At 56.0% G+C, this 20,164-nt stretch overlaps 2 protein-coding genes across 2 annotated transcripts in view; both read left to right on the plus strand.

Moving 5' to 3' along the window:
- Positions 1 to 726: 726 nt before the first annotated feature.
- Positions 727 to 11,960, plus strand: Nckipsd (NCK interacting protein with SH3 domain). The gene is made up of 13 exons (XM_090323226.1): positions 727 to 1,038; positions 4,210 to 4,319; positions 5,188 to 5,392; positions 6,132 to 6,222; positions 6,938 to 7,425; positions 7,983 to 8,153; positions 8,554 to 8,640; positions 8,753 to 8,891; positions 9,036 to 9,116; positions 9,545 to 9,673; positions 10,243 to 10,335; positions 10,490 to 10,662; positions 11,374 to 11,960. Exons 1-13 carry the CDS (start codon positions 868 to 870, stop codon positions 11,575 to 11,577), a joined length of 2,142 nt encoding a protein of 713 aa, XP_090179352.1. The 5' UTR covers positions 727 to 867; the 3' UTR covers positions 11,578 to 11,960.
- A 3,161-nt stretch (positions 11,961 to 15,121) lies between these two features.
- Positions 15,122 to 20,164, plus strand: part of Celsr3 (cadherin EGF LAG seven-pass G-type receptor 3) — a 29,279-nt gene continuing 24,236 nt past the window's right edge. Inside the window, exon 1 of the mRNA XM_090323129.1 lies at positions 15,122 to 18,842. Within this exon, the coding sequence (XP_090179255.1) occupies positions 15,122 to 18,842 (3,721 nt within the window). The remainder of the gene's footprint in view (positions 18,843 to 20,164) is intronic.

Here is a 20,164-nt window from a genome sequence, read left to right on the forward strand (position 1 = left end):
TACCCCATCTTCTGAGCCTTGTACTCAGGCCTTCCATGGAAGTATGTGGCTGGGACCAGCCCCTGAGGGTTTTTTTTTTTCTTGCCAGTCCCGGGGCTTGAACTCAGGGCCCGGGTACTGTCCTTGGACATTTTTTGCTCAAGGCTGGTGCTCTGCCACTTGAGCCACAGTACCACTTCCAGCCTTTTCTGTGTATATGGTACAAAGGAAACCCAGGGCTTCCATGCATGCGAGGCAGGCACTCTACCACTAGGCCACCTTCCTGGCCCTTGATTTCTGTTCTTATATACTATATCATTTGCTTCTCCATTTCTTCATGGGGATGATTAGCAGAGCAGAGTCCATAGGATGTTGTGAAGCCTGAGACTTCAGGATCCGCAGGATCCAACAAAGTGATCCCATTGAGTCCCCATCCTAACTGTTACCTCCTGGAAGCTGCAGGGACAACGAGCCTAGCGCACTTTCTTTATGGTGGGGGAGACGGTAGGAAAAAGGATCTCAGGGGAGAAAGAATAGAACAAAAACAAAGAATAGAAATAGGGAAAGGGGATTGGAACCAAATCAAAGGGCCTGCAGGGAGCCTGGGCCAAGAGACCTTGGTGGGGGAGCGCCGAGACCTGCCGCCAGGGGGCGCCGCTGCTCCAGCGCGGTGGGCCTGTCAGTCATTGTCCGGGGTTGGGCTGCAGCGGCAGAGCACGCATGCGCAGTCGCGTGTCACGGGGCGGAGGCGGGGCGGCGCGTTAGTGCGCGAGGGCGCGCGTCACCTCTCCGGGGCCTGGTTTGCCAAAAGGTGTATATTGACCACCACCACCAACCAAAAACGCAAAACAAAACCTCCACGGCGGCTGCCTTCCCCCCCGGGTGCCCATGTACCGAGCGCTGTACGCCTTCCGCTCGGCGGAGCCCAACGCCATGGCGTTCGCGGCGGGCGAGACCTTCCTGGTGCTGGAGCGCAGCAGCGCGCACTGGTGGCTGGCGGCGCGGGCGCGCAGCGGGGAGACGGGCTACGTGCCACCCGCCTACCTGCATCGCCTGCAGGTGAGTGTCCCCCCGACCCGGGGCCGGCCGGCCGTGACCTCCACGGCGTTGGGACCACCCATCCCAGAACCCGGGAACCCATCGGGACCCGGATCCTCTGACACAGGGGCTCTGCCCCCGCTCCGCCCCCCAGCAGACATAGGTAAAGAGACCCTGCAGGGAACCCAAGGGTCCGCATCGTGGGGGCATCACCCACACACAGACCCGAGACGGTGTCCTTGACTTGCAACTCCACCACACCGACTCCTCCCACCCCACCCCCAAACTCAGCTGAGACTCTGTGCGGGGGGGGGGGAGGGGGAGCCCCTCCTCCACACCACTGGAGGAGAACTCCAGTCCTACAGCCTGGAGACTTCATAGCATCCTCCCCCCCCAAACCTGTACTATTTCCTTGAGTGCCCTCACCTCCATCCCTCACACCATTGGCCAGCCACAACCACTCCCATGGTACCAGCTGGCACACCAACCTGTTTCCTAACACCAAAACAGGCCCCCCACACCCCTCTTCCAAGGCTGGCGACACAGACACCAGCATTTCTTAGATGCCCCTCCCCAAGCCCTGAGATTGGACTTCTGTTTACCTTTAACAAGTCCCTCCTCCCCCAATCCTTAGGGACACTCCCTGACCATCAACCCCCCTCATCCCCACCCCAATTCCTCTCAATCCTCTAAGGCCCTGATTTCTCAGGCTTCCTTCCTCTGAAAACTGGAGAGCACCATTCTTCATCCCTAGCCTGGAACAGGGCCTGTTCCCATTTTAAGGAAGTGCGTCTTTACCCAAGGCTTTCTCCGTACTGGCCTGACCATGGCCCCATTTCCTTTCAGTAAAAGACTGCAGTCCTAGTTTCTGTTTTTGTTTTTGTTTTCCAAAGAGTAGTCTTGCTACTCGTTGGGAGTTTGGGGGTGCCCTGTCTCCAGCTGATCTATTCTGACTACAGTGGGCAAGGAAGAACAAAACCCAGAGTCCCGTGGCCTATGGCAGACAGTCCTATTTCAGGACAGAAATAACAGGATAAATTTGGAAATGTCATCTGGTCTTTATGTGAGGGGATAGGCCCTGGGCTTTAGGGGTTTCTTTCTAGGCCCCTTAACCTCATTCCATCTAGAAATACTTAAAGGAAAGAGTGGAGAAAGGGTGCCCCTCCCCCTATATACCAGGATTGCAAGGTCTGGGGGGGTCCCAGACTCTTTGAGATTGGGGTCTCTTATTCAAAGCCTTTGGGGGAAAATGCCTGTCCCTTCTACTGGGCCTTTTGGGGTCCTTACCCGAAGCAGGGCCAATAGGGTTAGGTGTTTGGGGAGGGCTCTGTTGCTGGCTTTTGATTGATTTTTGTTGTCCTGGGGCTTGAACTCAGGGCTTGGATGCTATCCCTAAGCTCTTTTGCTCAAGGCTAGTGCTCTACCACTTTGAGCCCTACTGCCACTTCTGGTTTTCGGGTGGAAAGCAGGAGCTAAGAATCTCATGGACTTTCCTATGCTGGCTTTGAACCCTGATCCTTAAATCTCAGCCTCCTGAGCAGCTACGATTACAGTAGTACGAGACACCATTGCCTAGCTTGTGTCTTACTCTTTTGTCTGTATATATATTTTCCCTTTGTCCCATCTTTTCTCTCCCTGAACCCCAGCATAACTCATGCCACCCAGAGGGCTTCGCCAACCTCTGAACCCATCTGTCTGTCCACATCAGGAAAACTTCTCAAGCCCCCTGTGGAGAGAGTTGACTTGTGCTCTGACGCTCCTGTGTGACCCCAATGTAGAATGGGGAACCTGGACAAGGGAGAGGGTGGCTGGTCCTGCAGCTGTTAGCCACATCCCACTCTATTGCCACACAGTGAGGTAACTTAGGTCTCTGAGTTTTGGGAGATAACAGTACAGATCAGGGGTCAAGATCCCTGATCAAGAACCAGGCTTGACTTTTTTTTTTTTGGGTCAGTCCTGGGGCTTGAACTCTGAGTCTGGGCGCTTTCCCTGAGATCTTCAGCTCAAAGCTAGGGTTCCATCACTTGAGCCACAGCATGATTTCTGGTTTTCTGATGGTTCATGGGAGATAAGAGTCCCATAAACTTTCATGCCTGGGTTGACTTTGAACCATGATTCTCAGATCTCAGCCTCAAGGTTACTAGGAAAGCTTGGGACTTGGGCGTTGGCAGCAGGGATGGGGACAGAAGGCCTTTCATCCCAATCTTAGCTCCTGGGGCCTGCAAAGGGCTCTACGATAAGGTTCTGAAATGTGACCTTGGTTTTCTGAAGGACCAGTAACATCCAAGAGTATGAAGGATTTCACACAGGAGCCAAAATCAGGGATAAACTAAGGGCTACCCTCCTGGCTCCATGCTGGGGATTCCTGGGCTGGACTTTTGCTCCTCATCCCTCAATTTTGATGCTATCTTAACTGAGTCTCTGTAGGGCCCCAGTATCTGTAAGATGGTTTCATGGGAGGAGCCAGCTTACTCTGTAGGTGATGCAATGTGAGAATCTCATTCTTTCCCTCCCTCCCTCTCTCTCTCTCCACATATATGTATGCATATATGTATATAGTTGTTTTTGCCAGTCCTGGGGCTTGAACTGAAGGCCTGGAGCTTTCTCAAGGCTAGCACTCTACCACTTGAGCCACAGCACCATTTCTGGCTTTTTCTGTGTATGTGGTACTGAGAAATTGAATCATGCATGCTAAGCAAGCACTCTACCACTGAACCATATTCTCAGCTTGTATATAGTTTTATTTACTTTTTTATTGTGCAGTCCCGGGTCTTGAACTAGAGCTTACCTGCCATCCCTTAGCTTTTGTGCTCAAAACGAGTATGCTGTTACTCGCATTTCTAGCTTTTTAGTGGTCCATTGGAGATAAGAGTCACACAGCCCTTTTTGCCCAGGCTGGTTTCAGACCTTGATCCTCAGATCTCAGCCTCCTGTATAGCTAGTACAGGTGTAAGCCATCAGCACCTAGCTTTATTCTGTATTTCTGGCTTTTTTTTCTTTGTATGTGGTACCGAGGAATCCAGTCCGGGTCTTTGTGCATACGAGGCAAGCACTCTACCAGTAGGCAAAACTCCCGGCCCCTCTCTGTGCTCTTGTCTGGCATTCTAGGATTTGCTTGGCTCTAGTAGGCCTAGATTAAGTACCCCACTTGACCCTCTCACCTCTAACTGCTCACCAACCCTTCCCATCCAGGGTGTGGACCAAGATGTCCTTCAAGCTATTGACCGGGCCATTGAGGCTGTGCACAATACAGCCATGCGGGACGGAGGCAAATACAGCCTGGAACAGCGCGGAGTCCTCCAGTGAGTGGCAGGGAGGTGAGGGTGGCACCTGCCAGCAAGTCTAGTGGGGTAAGGTCTTTTCAGTGGGGACCAGAGATGTGTCGTGGCCATACTGGAGTACCAGGATGGGGTGGAACTTGGGGAAGATGGGAATGAGAAATACCTGGAGTGCTTCGGTTGTGGGGCTTGAACTCAGGGCCTGAGCCTCTTGGTGCTCAAGGCTAGCGCTCTACCGCTGGAGCTCTAGCGCCACTTCGGTTTTTGAGCGGTTTATTGGAGATAAGAGTCTCACAGGGGACTTTTCTGTCCAGGCTGGTGTCAAACAGGGATCCTCAGATCTCAGCCTCCTGAGTCGGATGACAGGTGTGAGCCTTGGTGTACTGTTTTGTTTTGTTTTGTTTTGTTGGGGGGGTCAATCGTGGGGATTGAACTCTGAGCCTGAGCACCATATCTGAGCTCTTCAGCTCAAGGCTACTGTCCTACCGTTGAGCCAAGCCCTACTTCCCTTTTTCTAGAGGTTAATTGGAGATAAGAGTCTCAGATCCTTTTGTGCCAGGGCTGGCTTTGAACCTTGATCCTCAGATCTCAGCCTCTTGAGTGGCTAGGATTACAGGCGTGAGCCAGGTGCTAGGTGCTATCTTTTAGCTTTTTTTTTTGGTCCATCATGGGACTTGAACCCAGAGCTTAGACTCTGTCTGTGAGCTGTTTCACTCAAGGCTAGTACTGTATCCCTTCGAGCTACAGTTCTACTTTCGGCCTTTTCTGCATATGTGGTACCAAGGAATCGAACCCATGGCTTCATGCATGCTAGGCAGGCATTCTATTGCTAGGCCATGCTCCTGGCCCCATGAAGTGCCCTCTTAAATAACTGTCTCTGTACCTCCAACAGGAAACTGATCCACCACCGCAAAGAGACCCTGTCTCGACGGGGCCCCTCTGTCTCCAATGCTGCTGTTATGACCCCATCCACCAGTGACCACCATCTGGACACAGCGTCTGCTCGGCAACCCAATGGAGTGTGTCGAACTGGGTTTGAACGACAGCATAGCTTGCCTAGTTCCGAGCATCTTGGGCCTGATGGCAGCCTGTACCAGGTACATGGTGAGGGCATCCTGGAGGAGGAGGTGGATAAGATTGAAGGTTTCATCCAGAGGCTCAGTGGTCCACTCAAGTTAGTCATGCAAAAGCCAGGCACTGGTGGCTCACGCCTGTCATCCTAGCTACTCAGGAGGCTGAGATCTGAGGATTGCAGTTCAAAACCAGCCCTGGGCAGGAAAGTCCATGCGACTCTTATCTCCAATGAACCACCAGAAAACTGGATGTGGTGCTGTGGCTCAAAGCGGTAGAGCACTAGCCTTGAGTTGAAGAGCTCAGGGACAACACCCAGGCCCAGAGTTCAAGCCTCACAACCAGCAGAAAGGAAGAAAAGAGAGAGAGAGAGAGAGGGAGAGCAAGAGAGACGAAGGAAGGGAGGAAGGAAGGAAGGAAGAAAGGAGATAAGAGTTAGTGATAAAGTTAGAACCATAGCTCTGCCCATGACCCAGGACCTGTCCCCAAAGATCCATCCATTTTGAAAATTCTTCATGTCAGTCCTGGGGCTTGAACTCAGTGACTGGGCACTATTCCTGAGCTTTTCAGCTCAGGTCTAGCCCACTAACACTTTGAGCCACAGTACCTCTGGTTTTCTAGTGGTTCATTAGAGATCACAGTCTCACGGACTTTCATTCCCAGGCTGACTTTGAACCATGATCCTCAAATCTCAGTCTCCTGAGTAGCTAGGATGACACCCGTGAGCCTTCAGTACCTGGCCTAAATCTTCCTTTGTCTTCCCAGATCCCACCACAGCCTCGTCGAGCAGCACCCACTACCCCTCCTCCCCCAGTGAAGCGCCGAGATCGTGATGCCCTGGTGGTTTCTGGGAGTGGTAAGAGAGTGTGGGGGGGTGAGGGCACCCTAGATTTGGAATCGTTTCTGGCTGGCAGATGGGGGCAGGGCTTTCAACTTTCAGAGGAGATCAGGTCTTCCCCATGTCAGGTCCTACGAAAGTCTAAGCTCAATGAGGAGACGGGGTCTAGAAGAAGATGGGGCCTTGTTGCTGGCGCTGGGTTAGAAAATGTTGGGGGAGAGCTGAGTGTTAGTGGCTCACGCCTGTCATCCTAACTACTCAGGAGGCTGAGATCTGAGGATCACGGTTCATAACCAGCCTGGACAATGAAAGTTCCTAAGACTTTTTTTTTTTTTGGCCAGTCCTGGGCTTGAGCTCAGGGCCTGAGCACTGTCCTTGGACTTTCTCAAGGCTAGAGCTCTACCACTTAAGCCTCAGCACCACTTCCGGCTTTTGCTATGTATGTGGTACCAAGGAATCGAACCTGGGTCTTCATGCATGCTAGGCAAGCACTCTACCACGAGGCCAAACTCCTGGCCCAGTTCCTAAAACTCTTATCCCCAGTGAACCACCAGGAAACCGGAAGTGGTGCTGTGGCTCAAGCGGTCGAGTGTTAGCTTTGAGCTGAAGAGCTCTGGCACAGCACCCAGGCCCAGAGTTCATGCCCCACAATCGACCAAAAAAAAAAAAAAAAAAAAAAAAGGTTGGGGTTTAGGGGGGCCATTCCAATACAACATGTGCTCTCTGTTCCCAGGGGGCCGCCACACTGGGCCATCTGTGGGCAGTTCTGCGTCCAGTGGCTCCTCCATCAGTAGTACCTCCTTGGACACATTGTACACTGGCTCGAGTGCTTCGGAGCTGGGCCCCAGCTCCTCACCCACGCCTCCCCCTGTGCCTCGCCGAAGCACTCATACCACTGTCTCCCAACCCCAGCCCCCAAAGCCTCCAAGCCCTGAACCCCCTGCTGAAGAGGTTGCAGCTGATCCAGCCCCAGCTCCTGCTAATGAGCTGGAAGCCCTGAATTCCCTGACCTTGGGGACCACAGAGGAGAAGACAATGATAGAGACCGCCGTACCCAGGACCATTGGAGCGGAGCTGATGGAACTGGTACGGAGAAACACTGGCCTGAGCCATGAGTTATGTCGTGTGGCTATTGGCGTCATAGTAGGTCACATCCAGGCCTCTGTGCCAGCCAGCTCACCTGTCATGGAGCAGATACTCCTCTCATTGGTAGAAGGAAAGGTGAGTGACCAAGGACCTGCCCTAACCTAAGACTGTACCCCCAGCCCTGTCGGACTCTCACCCTCCCACCTCTATCCTGCCTGTATCTGACAGGTTTGTAGTGCCCTAAACTTTAGGCTTGCATTGGGTTGGCTACTAGGGAAATTTCAGCCAATCCAGGAAGAGGGAAAGGGAGAAAGAGTTCCAGGCAAAAGCCCAGCCTAGACCCAGGGTCATGAGGCAGGACAAGAGCTTGGCTCAAGGTCCCTGCCATTGCAGAAACAGAAATAATGAGTCCGGAGTCTTAACTGTTATCCTAATTACTCAGGAGGCTGAGCTCTTAGGATCACAGGTTCAGAGTCAACCCAGGCAGGAAAGTTCACGAGACTCTTTATCTCCAAGGAACCCCCAGAAAATCCAAAGTGGTGCTGTGACTCAAGTAGTAGAGCGTTAACCTTGAGCACAAAAAGCTCAATATGGGCCTTGCGGGGCTTGAAGTCACAGAAGAGAGGCCTTGTGGGATAGCCTAGAGATGCTGATAGGCAGGATGTGAGCTGTGTCCTATCTTCTCTCTCCAGGACCTGAGCTCGGCCCTGCCTTCTGGGCAGGTCTGCCATGACCAGCAGAGGTTGGAAGTGATTTTTGCAGACCTGGCTCGGAGGAAGGATGACGCACAGCAACGCAGCTGGGCGCTTTATGAGGATGAAGGGGTCATTTGCTGCTATCTGGAGGAGCTGCTTCACATTCTGGTGCGGGGTGGGGGTGCACATGTGTGCCCCCCAGTATGTATGTCCCTACCCCAACCCCTTCCCAGTGTAACACCAAGATTCTCTGCTTACTTCTGTATAACCCTAGTTTGCCTCTCGCTGCATGATTTCCTTTGTTTTTTTTTATTTTCCTTTTTCCAATCCTGGGGCTTGAACTCAGGGCTTGGTCAATGTCCCTGAGCTTCTTAATACTCCAAGCTACTGCTCTACCACTTTGAGCCACAGCACCACTTCTGGTGTTCTGGTGGTTTCATTGGAAATAAGAGTCTCGTGGACTTCTGTGCCAGGGCTGGCTTTGAACCTGTGATCCTCGGATCCTGAGTAGCTGGGATAACAGGCATGAGCTACCAGCACCTGGTGATTTCCTCTTCTTCCCTCCCAGACTGATGCAGACCCTGAAGTTTGCAAGAAAATGTGCAAGAAGAATGACTTCGAGTCTGTCCTGGCCTTGGTCGCCTATTACCAAATGGTATGTGCAAAAACAGAGGAGAGGGTGTGGAGGGGACAGGGGTGAGTAGAGGTAGGGGGGCCCCCCCTTCCCTCCTCCCATCAGACACTCAGCGCACAGGATCCTCTGCCAGGAACATCGAACAACCCTGCGGTTGATGCTCCTCAAGTGTTTCGGCGCCATGTGTAGCCTAGACGCAGCCATCATCTCCACGCTTGTGTCATCTGTGCTGCCTGTGGAGCTGGCCCGGGACATGCAGACTGACACGCAGGGTGAGGCCGGGAACTGGGGTGGTGGTGGGGAGGGGTCAGGTAACTTCCTAGCACCTCAGGCAGGACAGGGGAGGGGATTCATCACCTCCGAAGGGTTCTTTGGGAATACTGATTGCATACCTTCCCTTTCCCCTCCCCGTCTAGACCACCAGAAGCTCTGTTACTCCGCCCTCATCCTGGCCATGGTTTTCTCCATGGGAGAACCCGTTCCCTATGCGCACTACGGTAAGAACGCGCATGCGCAGGACTGCCAGGTGCCGGTGGCTCACGCCTTGTTATCCTAACTCTTCAGGAGGCTGAGATCTGAGGATCCTGGTTCAAAGCCAGCTGGGACATTTGCCAGTTGTCAGTGGCTCACAGCTCTCATCCCAGCTACTCAGGAGGCTGAGATTTGAGGATCCTGGTTCAAAGCCAGCCTGGGCAAGAAAGTCCCTGAGACTCTTACCTCCAATCAACTACCAAAAAATAAATAACAACCCCAAAATAGTGCTGTGGCTCAAAGTGGTAGAGTGGCTAGTCTTGCTAAAGAGCTCAGGGACAGTGCCCAGGTCCAGAGTTCAAGCCCCACAACCCAGGGGAAAAAGAAAAAAGGGTGGGTGAGGTGTGGAGGAAGTGACCATAGGCCTGTCGACATCTCTGTGCCTCTGTTCCAGAACATCTGGGCACCCCTTTCGCCCAGTTCCTCCTGAGTATTGTTGAGGATGGGCTGCCTTTGGACACGACTGAACAGCTGCCAGACCTCTGCATGAACCTCCTTTTATCTCTCAACTTACACCTGCCAGGTGGGAAGGGGAACCCCCCAGATGGGAGGTGGCAAAACCAGAGGGAGGCCTGGGAATGTGGCTTAGTGGTAGAGTGCTTGCCTGGCATGCACGAAGCCCTGGGTTCCATTCCTCAGTATCACAGACACAGAACAAGCCAGAAGTGGTGCTGTGGCTCAAGTGGTAGAGCACTAACCTTGAGAAAGCCCAAGGATAGTGCCCAGACCTTGAGTTCAAGCCATAGGATTGGTAAAAACAAAACAAAATGAAAAAACATAGCAAGTCAGATGCAGGTATCTCACACCTATAATCCTCACTACTCAGGCTGAGATCTCAGGCTGAGATCTGGGGATGATGGTTCAAAGCTAGCCAGGGTAAGAAAGCCTGAGAGACTCTTATCTCCAACGAAACCACCGGAAAACTGGAAGTGGGGCTGTGATTCAAGTGATAAGAGTGCCAACCTTGAGCTGAATTGCTCAGAGATAGCACCCAGGAGCAGAGTTCAAGTTCCACGACCAACCAAAACAACAGAAAACCATAGGGAGCTTTCCAGATTCCATCCATACCCAATCTGGTGATTCCTTCCTCAGTACCAGACCAAAATGTCATTATGGCCGCTCTGGGCACACACTCAAATGTCAAGATCTTCTCTGAAAAGCTGCTACTGCTTCTGAACAGAGGAGGTGAGAACCCAGGAAACCTGTGTGCAGCCATTTTTTTTTTTTTTTCTGAATGGGTCCACCTCCCCCATTCTCATTTTCCCTCCTCTAATCCACTGGGGTGACCTTGAAACCCGAGGAAAGTCTCCCCTGACCTTTATGATCGCCTGCCTTCTAGATGATCCCGTGCGCATCTTTAAACACGAGCCACAACCACCCCACTCTGTCCTCAAGTTCCTGCAGGATGTGTTCAGTAGCAGTGCCACAGCCGCCATTTTCTACCACACCGACATGATGGCACTTATCGATATCACGGTCCGGCATATCGCTGACCTGTCACCAGGAGACAAGGTGCCTGGAAGTTGCCATCGGAGGGATGGTTGCTGACTGGGAATGGAACCAAAATTTGAGGAGTGGGGCGGGGCCATAGTACAGGGTGGAAGTTGAGAGCTGATGTTGGAACCAGAGAAATGTGAGTGATTACTAAGAAACCAGGACCAGGGCTGGGAATGTGGCTTAGTGGTAGAGTGCTTGCGTAGCATGCATGAAACCCCCCCCCCCAAAAAAAGGGGGGAAGGGATTAGGGTGAGAAGCAGAGGGCCTTAGACTGACAGACATGGGACCTCAAGCCTCCAACTCTAAAGAACTGCCAAGACTTCCCTTTTAGAACCACATCTGGGACTCTTATGTGGCTGGGGAGAATTGTTTGTGCCATTTCTGGAGTTTGAACTCAGGACCTGAGCACTGTCCCTGAGCTCTTTTGCTCAAGGCTAGCACTCCACTACTCGAGCCATAGCACCATTCCTGTTTTGTTTTGGTTTTTTCCCCTTGATGTGGTACTCAAGAATTGAACCCAGAGCTTCCAGCATGCTAGATACTCTACCACTAAGCCATATTCCCAGCGCCCCCATTGAGCGCTTACTGAAATGAACACTTGCTTTGCCATCAGATGCTAGGGATGCAGTCCTGCTAGGTAGGTTGGACGTGCTGGGCTCCGTGAGGCAACGATCTGTGTGGAGACTGTCACAGAACTTCCCCTGAGCCAGCCTGCTCTTCCCACAGCTGCGCATGGAATATTTATCCCTGATGCATGCAGTGGTTCGCTCCACTCCCTATCTGCAGCACCGCCATCGGCTCTCTGACCTGCAGGCCACGCTCCGGCGTATCCTAACCGAGGAGGAAGCTTCACCTCAGTGCAAGATGGATCGGATGATTGTCCGAGAGATGTGCAAAGAATTCCCAGTGCTGGGGGAAGCCCCCAGCTAGCATTTTCCTTTTCTCCCTTCCCTGTAGCCCTGGTTAGGGTACAGGGGACTTCAGGGGGATTGGGGGTAGGGGGCTTTGCCCTTAGAATGTTTTGCACTGTTATTAAGAAGGGGATAAAGAAGCAGAAGGACAGCCGGGCACTGGTGGCTCATGCCTGTAATCCTAACTACTTCAGGAGGTTGAGATCTGAGGATCACGGTTCAAAGCCAGCCCAGGCAGGAAAAGTCTGTGAGATTCTTATCTCCAATGAATGTCTAGAAAACCAGAAGTGGCACTGTGACTCAAAGTGGTAGATTGCTAACCTTGAGCTGAAGAGCTTAGGGACAATACCTAGGCCCTGAGTTCAAGCCCCACAACCAACAGGAGGAAAAAAAAAAACAGAAGGACCTGAGCAACCCCCCAAACCCCCAATGCACACGCACACTTGAAATAGAATGATGCAAGGGGCCAAAATATAGGAATGGGGACCATGATATGAGAGAGATACTAGGGTAGAAGAAATGTGCAAGCTGAAGTTCCTCTATTCCCTGCCTCTTCAGCATGTCATCCCTTTCCTGTAACCACATGCACACCCAGAGTCCTGGTATTGCTTCAGGCTGGGCAAGAATCCTTACCCTTAATCCTGCCTGTTCTGACCCCAAAGCCATGTCTTTGGGGTGAGGGAGACCAGCTCCCACTAGCTCTTTTCTGCCTTAGCTTTGCAGTGAGTGTGTCGCTCATGTGCAGCTCTGTCTTTCCCCCTATTTCCCCAATAAGAATCCCCACCCATCCACAAGACTCCTAGCCCTATTCCCATTCACTTACCCACCCACTGCTTTCAACCCCAGAGGCCTTGGCCAACCTGCTGCTTTGAAAAAGCAGGATTCTTGGAGATAGTTCATCCAGCCTGAAAAACCTCATGAGACAGGATGATGGCACCAAGAATGAAAAAAAATGACAGAATCTTTTCTCTGAAAAAAAAAAACCCACAAAAAAACAACCAAACAAAAAAACAAAAACCCAATGCAGACTGAAAAGCCATGTGTATTTTCCTATGTGCTGCAACTCATCTTTGGAAATAAATTACAGTCATCTGGAATTGGGCTTCTCTTAATCCTGGAGGTGGTGTGTGTGTGGGGGGGGACAGTGGAAGAATAAGGGTGCTGGGGGGAGCCCCCAAAAGCTTAGAAAGTTTATAGTTTGTGCTGACTTCAGGTTGAAAAGATGATGGGACTTTTGTATTTTTTGGTCAGTCGTGGAACTTGCACTCACAGCCTAGGTGCTGAGCTCTTCAGCTCAAGGCTCTTTCTCTACCACTTGAGGCCACAGCGACCCTTCTGGTTAACTGGAGTTTCCAATTTTATGCCCAAGGTTGGCTTTGAACCTCAGTCCTCAGATCTCAGCCTCCTGAATAGCTAGGATGAGAGGCCTGAGCCACCAGCACCTGGTTGGTGATGACAGTCCTGGCCTCTCTAGCCCTACTGGTTCGGTCTCTACTCCAAAGTCTCTCTTTTCCAGGAGAGCCACCGTCGAGACCCCCTGTAGTTGACTTGTGAGAGGAGTACCTCCAGGCTTGATTCATCTCTAGTTTTTTGCCAGTCCTGGGGCTCGACCCACTCAAAACCATTGCTGGGGGCTCACACCTGTCAGCTACTCGGGAGGCTGAGATCTGAGGATCTGAGTTTGAAGCCAGCGTGGACAAGAAATTCCATGAGATTCTTATCACCAATGGACTGCCAAAACACCCCAAGTGGAACTGTGGTTCAGGAGGCAGAGCCATCAAAGCTCAGGGACAGCCATAGTACCAGCATAACACAAAACCACAGAAAAACCCCATCACCACTGTAGGAATCCACCCAGAGCTCCAGCCCTGAGCGGGTCCTCAAGACCCAGGAGAACACCAGCTGACACCACCCTCCAGGTCGGGGAGCCGCGTGGGGGGCCTGGGAAGGTGGAACCGCTGGAGCCCCGCCTCCCGGAAGTGCCGGATGGGCAGCCGGTGCTGATTGGCTGCTGGTGATGTCATAGGTGCCCTCAGGGGCGGACTGGAGCTCTGGGTCTTGGAGTTCTCGCTTCGTGGGTGGGGAGGGTGGGGGGGAGGCGGCACCCCGCGGAACGTTCTGGGTCCTGGTCCTGATCCTCTTCTCTGTGCCGGGATGTTCATGTAACCTCTGTTCTCGGCCCTGTAGCCCTTTCATCAATGTCGCCATTGGAGGCTGGGAGCCCGCGAAGCCCCCACCTCACCGCCCCCCCCCCCCCACTTTTACCAGGAATCCATCGTGATGAGGGGCGGGGCTTCCCATGGTGCCAATAGAAACAATGACTCCCTGATTGGGAGGCTCCGCCTCTTCTCCCCGCCCCCGGCTCGCCTGGTCCGGGGGGCGCCCAGCCTAGCCATTGGCTCGCCGCGCCCCTCGCACCGCGCATGCGCGTGCGCCACCCCTGCCCCGGGGGTCGATCCCGGGAGAGGCCGACCCGAGACGCTCTCCGTCCCTTCAAGGGGTTAAGAGGGGATGTGGTGGTCGCTTTCGAGGGGCGGGGACCTGAGGAAGCTGAGGGAGGTCGGGGAGAGGGGGCGAACAGCTCGGGACTCCACGTGGCATCCCGAGCACTCAGGACCCGTGGCCTGGAGGAGGGCGGGGGAGGAGGTGTGAGACCCAGTGGAGGAGCCCGGGGACCATCGGCCTTCTTCTAGCCTCGGGAGACCATCTTCTCTAGCCCTTGCTTCCTAGAGAGGCTCGAAAAACAACAATTAAATGTAAAGCAAATGTGCGTCGTGTTTTGTAAGTTGAATTTGAGATCAAAGAGTTCAAGCTATTGTTAGGGCTGCGAACGCCCTGGGCAAACCCCCCCCACTCCCCCCTCCCCCCACAAGTCCGGCTTCCATCCCCCTCCCCCCCGGATTCCTGAGAACCTGACTGACAGCGCATCTTAGGCGCACCAGCATTTCCGACCAAATCCGAGGGACGGGGTGGGGGGCGCGGAGTTTGGAACTCGCGATCAGGGACGCGGGGGAAGGGACTCCATCAGCAGAAGGAAGGCCGAAAGGGAGAAACCGAGCTGCAACAGCGCCCTAGCGGAGAGGGAGGAGGAGGGGGGGGCGGAGGGAGGGCGGCGGCCGAGGGGCGGACCTACCCGCGGAGCGGAACTCCCGCCGGCCCCTTCAGCACCGCGGGCAGCGCTCGTGCCCTCAACAAACATGGCGGCGGCGGCTTCCGACGCCACACTTGCCATGCGCGACGGGTTATACCACCGGGTGCAGGGCACCGGGGCGGAGGTGGAGCAAACCATCGGGGCGTCCGGGAGCCATGTTGGAGCGTCGGGAGGCGGCCGCCGCGTCGGGGATGCTGTGGTGGGGGCAGCAAAGGCCGGGGCCGTATGCCAAAGGGGTTCTGGCGTCGGAGTAGATGGTGCCCAGAGGGCGGTGGCGGCGCGGAGCGACAAGCCGAGGGGTGGGGGACCGGGGCGGCGGCAGGGGCCCGGGAAGGGGCCCGAGCGGCTGGGCGGGCCCGAGGCCCGAACCCTGGTGGGGGGCGGTGGAGGCTGTACCGGGAGGCGGGGAGTGATGGCGAGGCGGCCACGGTGGCCGGGTCTCGGGGGATCGTCGACCCCGACACTCCTGCTCCTTCTGTTCCTCTCTTTGTTCCCCCTCAGCCGGGAGGAGCTGGGGGGCGGCGGGGACCGGGGCTGGGATCCGGGGATCGTGAGTGCGACGGGGCCAAGGGCGCAGGTCGGTGCCTTAGCTCTTTGTCCCGAACCGCCCGAGGCCCCGGAGGATGGAGAACCCGACCTACAAGTCCAGGAGTCTGTCTTCACGGGGCTCCGGGAGGGGAGGCCAAACACCCGGAGAGGCGGCGGTCCCACCGAGCTGGGGCTCCCGGCCTCGGACAGCCGAGGGCCCGAGGCCGCAGCGGGGCCGGGGTCTCTGCTGTGCTGGCACCCGGAGCTCTCTTCGTGCAGGTGGACGGCGCCTTTGCGGAGAGGCAATCTGTCGCCAGAGGCTCCGTCCCCGGGGGGCCCGGGTCTGGGGGACACGTCTCCCCTCCCGCCGGACCTGCCGGCCCCACCCGGGGGCCCCAAGTCCTCTCCGCGTCGCACCAAGAGAGGGATCCGCAAAAGCGGGGAAGCCTCCCGCCGCCGCCGGGCACGGTGGACCCCCGGACGCCGCGGGCAGGGTGAACCGTCCGCGGCCAGAGCCCCGCTCCGACAGGATGGTCTCCCCGGGGGTGCGGCGTCCGGTCCCGGGTGGGGTTCAGCACCGCGCGCCCTGAGGATAGCTCCTCCGCCCGGTTCAGCACCCCACGCGTCCCGGACAGCTCCCCGGCGGGTTTCGGAGCGCATGCGCCGTCCAGATCTCTTCCGCCACCGCCGCCGCCGTTTCCTTCCGCCGCTGCGGCTTCCCGGGCCGCGCCCCCCGGGCTCCCCCGCCGGGCCCGAAAACCGACGGCGGCGGCGCGTAGCCCCCGAGAAGCGTCCGCGCCCCCGACGCGCCGCCAACCGTCACCCTCAGTTCCCGCAATACAACTACCAGACGCTGGTCCCCGAGAACCAGGCGGCGGGCACGTCGGTGTTACGCGTGGTGGCGCAGGATCCGGATCCGGGCGAGGCCGGGCGGCTGGTGTACTCGCTGGCGGCGCTCATGAACAGCCGCTCGCTGGAGCTGTTCAGCATCGATCCGCACAGCGGCCTCATCCGGACCGCGGCGGCTCTGGATCGCGAGAGCATGGAACGCCATTACCTGCGGGTGACGGCGCAGGACCACGGCTCCCCCCGCCTCTCGGCCACCACCATGGTCGCCGTGACCGTGGCCGATCGCAACGATCACGCCCCCGTGTTCGAGCAGGCCCAGTACCGGGAGACCCTGCGCGAGAACGTGGAGGAAGGGTACCCCATCCTGCAGCTGCGGGCCACGGACGGCGACGCGCCCCCCAACGCCAACCTGCGCTACCGCTTCGTGGGGTCGCCGGCCGCGCGCGCCGCCGCCGCCGCCGCCTTCGAGATCGACCCGCGCTCGGGCCTCATCAGCACCAGTGGCCGCGTGGACCGCGAACACATGGAGAGCTACGAACTGGTGGTGGAAGCCAACGACCAGGGGCAGGAGCCGGGCCCCCGGTCGGCCACGGTGCGGGTCCACATCACGGTGCTGGACGAGAACGACAACGCGCCCCAGTTCAGCGAGAAGCGCTACGTGGCGCAGGTGCGCGAGGACGTGCGCCCGCACACGGCGGTGCTGCGCGTCACCGCCACCGACCTCGACAAGGACGCCAACGGCCTGGTCCACTACAACATCATCAGTGGCAACAGCCGCGGCCACTTCGCCATCGACGGCCTCACCGGCGAGATCCAGGTGGTGGCGCCGCTCGACTTCGAGGCGGAGAGGGAGTACGCGCTGCGCATCCGGGCCCAGGACGCGGGCCGGCCGCCCCTGTCCAACAACACGGGCCTGGCGAGCATCCAGGTGGTGGACATCAACGACCACGCGCCCATCTTCGTGAGCACGCCCTTCCAGGTGTCCGTGCTGGAGAACGCGCCCCTGGGCCACTCGGTCATCCACATCCAGGCGGTGGACGCGGACCACGGGGAGAACGCCCGGCTGGAGTACTCCCTCACCGGCGTGGTCCCCGACACCCCCTTCGTCATCAACAGCGCCACGGGCTGGGTGTCTGTGAGCGGACCCCTGGACCGCGAGTCCGTGGAGCATTACTTGTTCGGGGTGGAGGCCCGGGACCACGGCTCCCCGTCGCTCTCGGCCTCGGCCAGCGTCACCGTGACGGTGCTGGACGTCAACGACAACCGGCCCGAGTTCACCATGAAGGAATACCACCTGCGGCTGAACGAGGACGCGGCCGTGGGCACCAGCGTGATCAGCGTGACCGCCGTGGACCGCGACGCCAACAGCGCCATCAGCTACCAGATCACCGGGGGCAACACCCGGAGCCGCTTCGCCATCAGCACCCAGGGCGGCGTGGGCCTGGTGACCCTGGCTCTGCCCCTGGATTACAAGCAGGAGCGCTACTTCAAGCTGGTGCTCACCGCCTCGGACCGGGCCCTGCACGACCACTGCTACGTCCACGTCAACATCACCGACGCCAACACGCACCGGCCCGTCTTCCAGAGCGCGCACTACGCGGTGAGCGTGCACGAGGACCGGCCCGTGGGCAGCACCGTGGTCACCATCAGCGCCTCCGACGACGACGTGGGCGAGAACGCCCGCATCACCTACCTCCTCGAGGACAACCTGCCTCAGTTCCGCATCGACGCAGACTCTGGGGCCATTACGTTACAGGCCCCGCTCGACTACGAGGACCAGGTAACCTACACGCTGGCCGTCACGGCCCGGGACAACGGCATCCCGCAGAAAGCGGACACCACGTACGTGGAGGTGATGGTCAATGACGTGAACGACAACGCGCCCCAGTTCGTGGCCTCCCACTACACGGGCCTGGTGTCCGAGGACGCCCCCCCGTTCACCAGCGTCCTGCAGATCTCCGCCACCGACCGGGACGCCCATGCCAATGGACGGGTTCAGTATACTTTCCAGAATGGGGAAGACGGGGATGGAGATTTCACCATCGAGCCCACCTCCGGAATCGTGCGGACCGTGCGGCGCCTGGACCGGGAGGCCGTGCCGGTGTATGAACTGACCGCGTACGCCGTGGACCGCGGCGTGCCCGCCCTGCGGACACCGGTGAGCATTCAGGTGACCGTCCAAGACGTGAACGACAACGCACCCGTCTTCCCCGCCGAGGAGTTCGAAGTGCGAGTGAAGGAGAACAGCATCGTGGGCTCGGTAGTGGCTCAGATCACTGCGGTGGACCCGGACGAAGGCCCCAACGCCCACATCATGTACCAGATCGTGGAAGGGAACATCCCCGAGCTGTTTCAGATGGATATCTTCTCCGGAGAGCTGACGGCACTCATCGACCTGGACTACGAAGCCCGCCAGGAGTACGTGATCGTGGTCCAAGCCACCTCCTCTCCTTTGGTCAGCAGAGCCACCGTGCATGTCCGCCTGGTGGATCAGAACGACAACAGTCCCGTGCTCAACAATTTCCAGATCCTCTTCAACAACTACGTGTCCAACCGCTCAGACACCTTCCCCTCCGGAATCATCGGCCGCATACCGGCCCATGACCCCGATGTCTCTGATCATCTCTTCTATTCCTTCGAGCGGGGAAACGAACTACAGCTACTGGTGGTCAACCAGACCAGTGGGGAGCTGCGACTCAGCCGGAAGCTAGACAACAATCGCCCACTGGTGGCTTCCATGTTGGTGACAGTCACAGGTAAAGAGGCAGAGGGCAAAAGCAAGGGACTTGAGTGTTCCTAAGCTATCAGGGTCTCAAACCAAAAAGGGGCTCCATAGGGGAACCTCGAAACAGAAAATTAGGGGCCAGGAGTGTGGCCTGGCTGTAGAGTGCTTGCCTAGCATGCATGAAGCCCTAGGTTAGATTCCTCAGTACCACATTACACAGAAATAAGCCACAAGTGGCTTAAGCTATGGCTTGAGAAAGCTCAAGAACAGTGCCCAGGTCCTGAGTTCAAGCCCCAGGCCTGGGTGGGGGCGGGGGAACAAAACCAAAGTAGAGAATTACTCTTTTTTGTGTGTGAGTTTACTGGCACTGGGGCTTGAACTCAGGGCCTGGGTGCTGTTCCTTAGCTTTTTCATTTAAGGATAGTGTTCTGCTGCTTGAGCCATAATTCTACTTCTGGCTTTTTGCTGGTTAATTCTTTTTATGTTTTTAAATTGCCAGTCCTGGGGCTTGAACTTAGGGCCTAGTCAATTTCTTTTGGTCAAGGCTAGCACTCTACCCTTGAGCCAAAGTGCCACTTTCAGCTTTTTTTTTTTTTTTTTTTTTGCCAGTCCTGGGCTTGAGCTCAGGGCCTGAGCCCTGTCCTTGAACTTTCTCAAGGCTAGAGCTCTACCACTTGAGCCTCAGCACCACTTCTGGCTTTTTTCTATGTATGTGGTACCGAGGAATCGAACCCGGGTCTTCATGCATGCTAGGCAAGCACTTTAACCACTAGGCCAAACTCCCGGCCCCGACTTTCAGCTTTTTTTGTGTATGTGATACCGAAGAATAGAACCCAGGGCTTCATGCATGCAAGACAAGCACTCTACCGCTAAGCCACATTCCCAGTCCCTTGCTGTTTAATTTGAGATTAGAATCTCACAGACTTTCCTGCTTCAGGTGGCTTCAAACTGCAGTCCTCTAATATCAGACCTCTGAGTAGCTAGGATTATAGACAGATGTGACCTACTGGTGTCCAGCTTCATTTATTCTTTTTATTCTTCCCCCTACCCTCATCCTAGCCCTTGAGCTCAGGGCCTGAGTGCTGTTGCTGAGCCTTTTTGTCCAATGCTAATAATGCTCCACCACTTGAGCCACGGCTCCATTTCTCTCTTTTGGGTGGTTCATTGCAGATGAGAATCTCATGGACTCTCTCACCTGGGCTAGCTCTGAACTGTGATTCTCAGATCTCAGCCTTCTGAGTAGCTAGAATTATAGGTGTGAGCCAATGACACGTGATTATTTTTAGCAACTGTTTGTTGTTGTTGAGTACCCAATATAGTGTAGATTTTTGGACCTCTAAAGGTGGCCACTAA

This window comes from Megascapheus bottae, chromosome 32 (assembly GCF_031878675.1).
Source record: "Megascapheus bottae isolate mThoBot1 chromosome 32, mThoBot2.hap1, whole genome shotgun sequence".
In the NCBI taxonomy this organism is placed as follows: domain Eukaryota; kingdom Metazoa; phylum Chordata; class Mammalia; order Rodentia; family Geomyidae; genus Megascapheus; species Megascapheus bottae.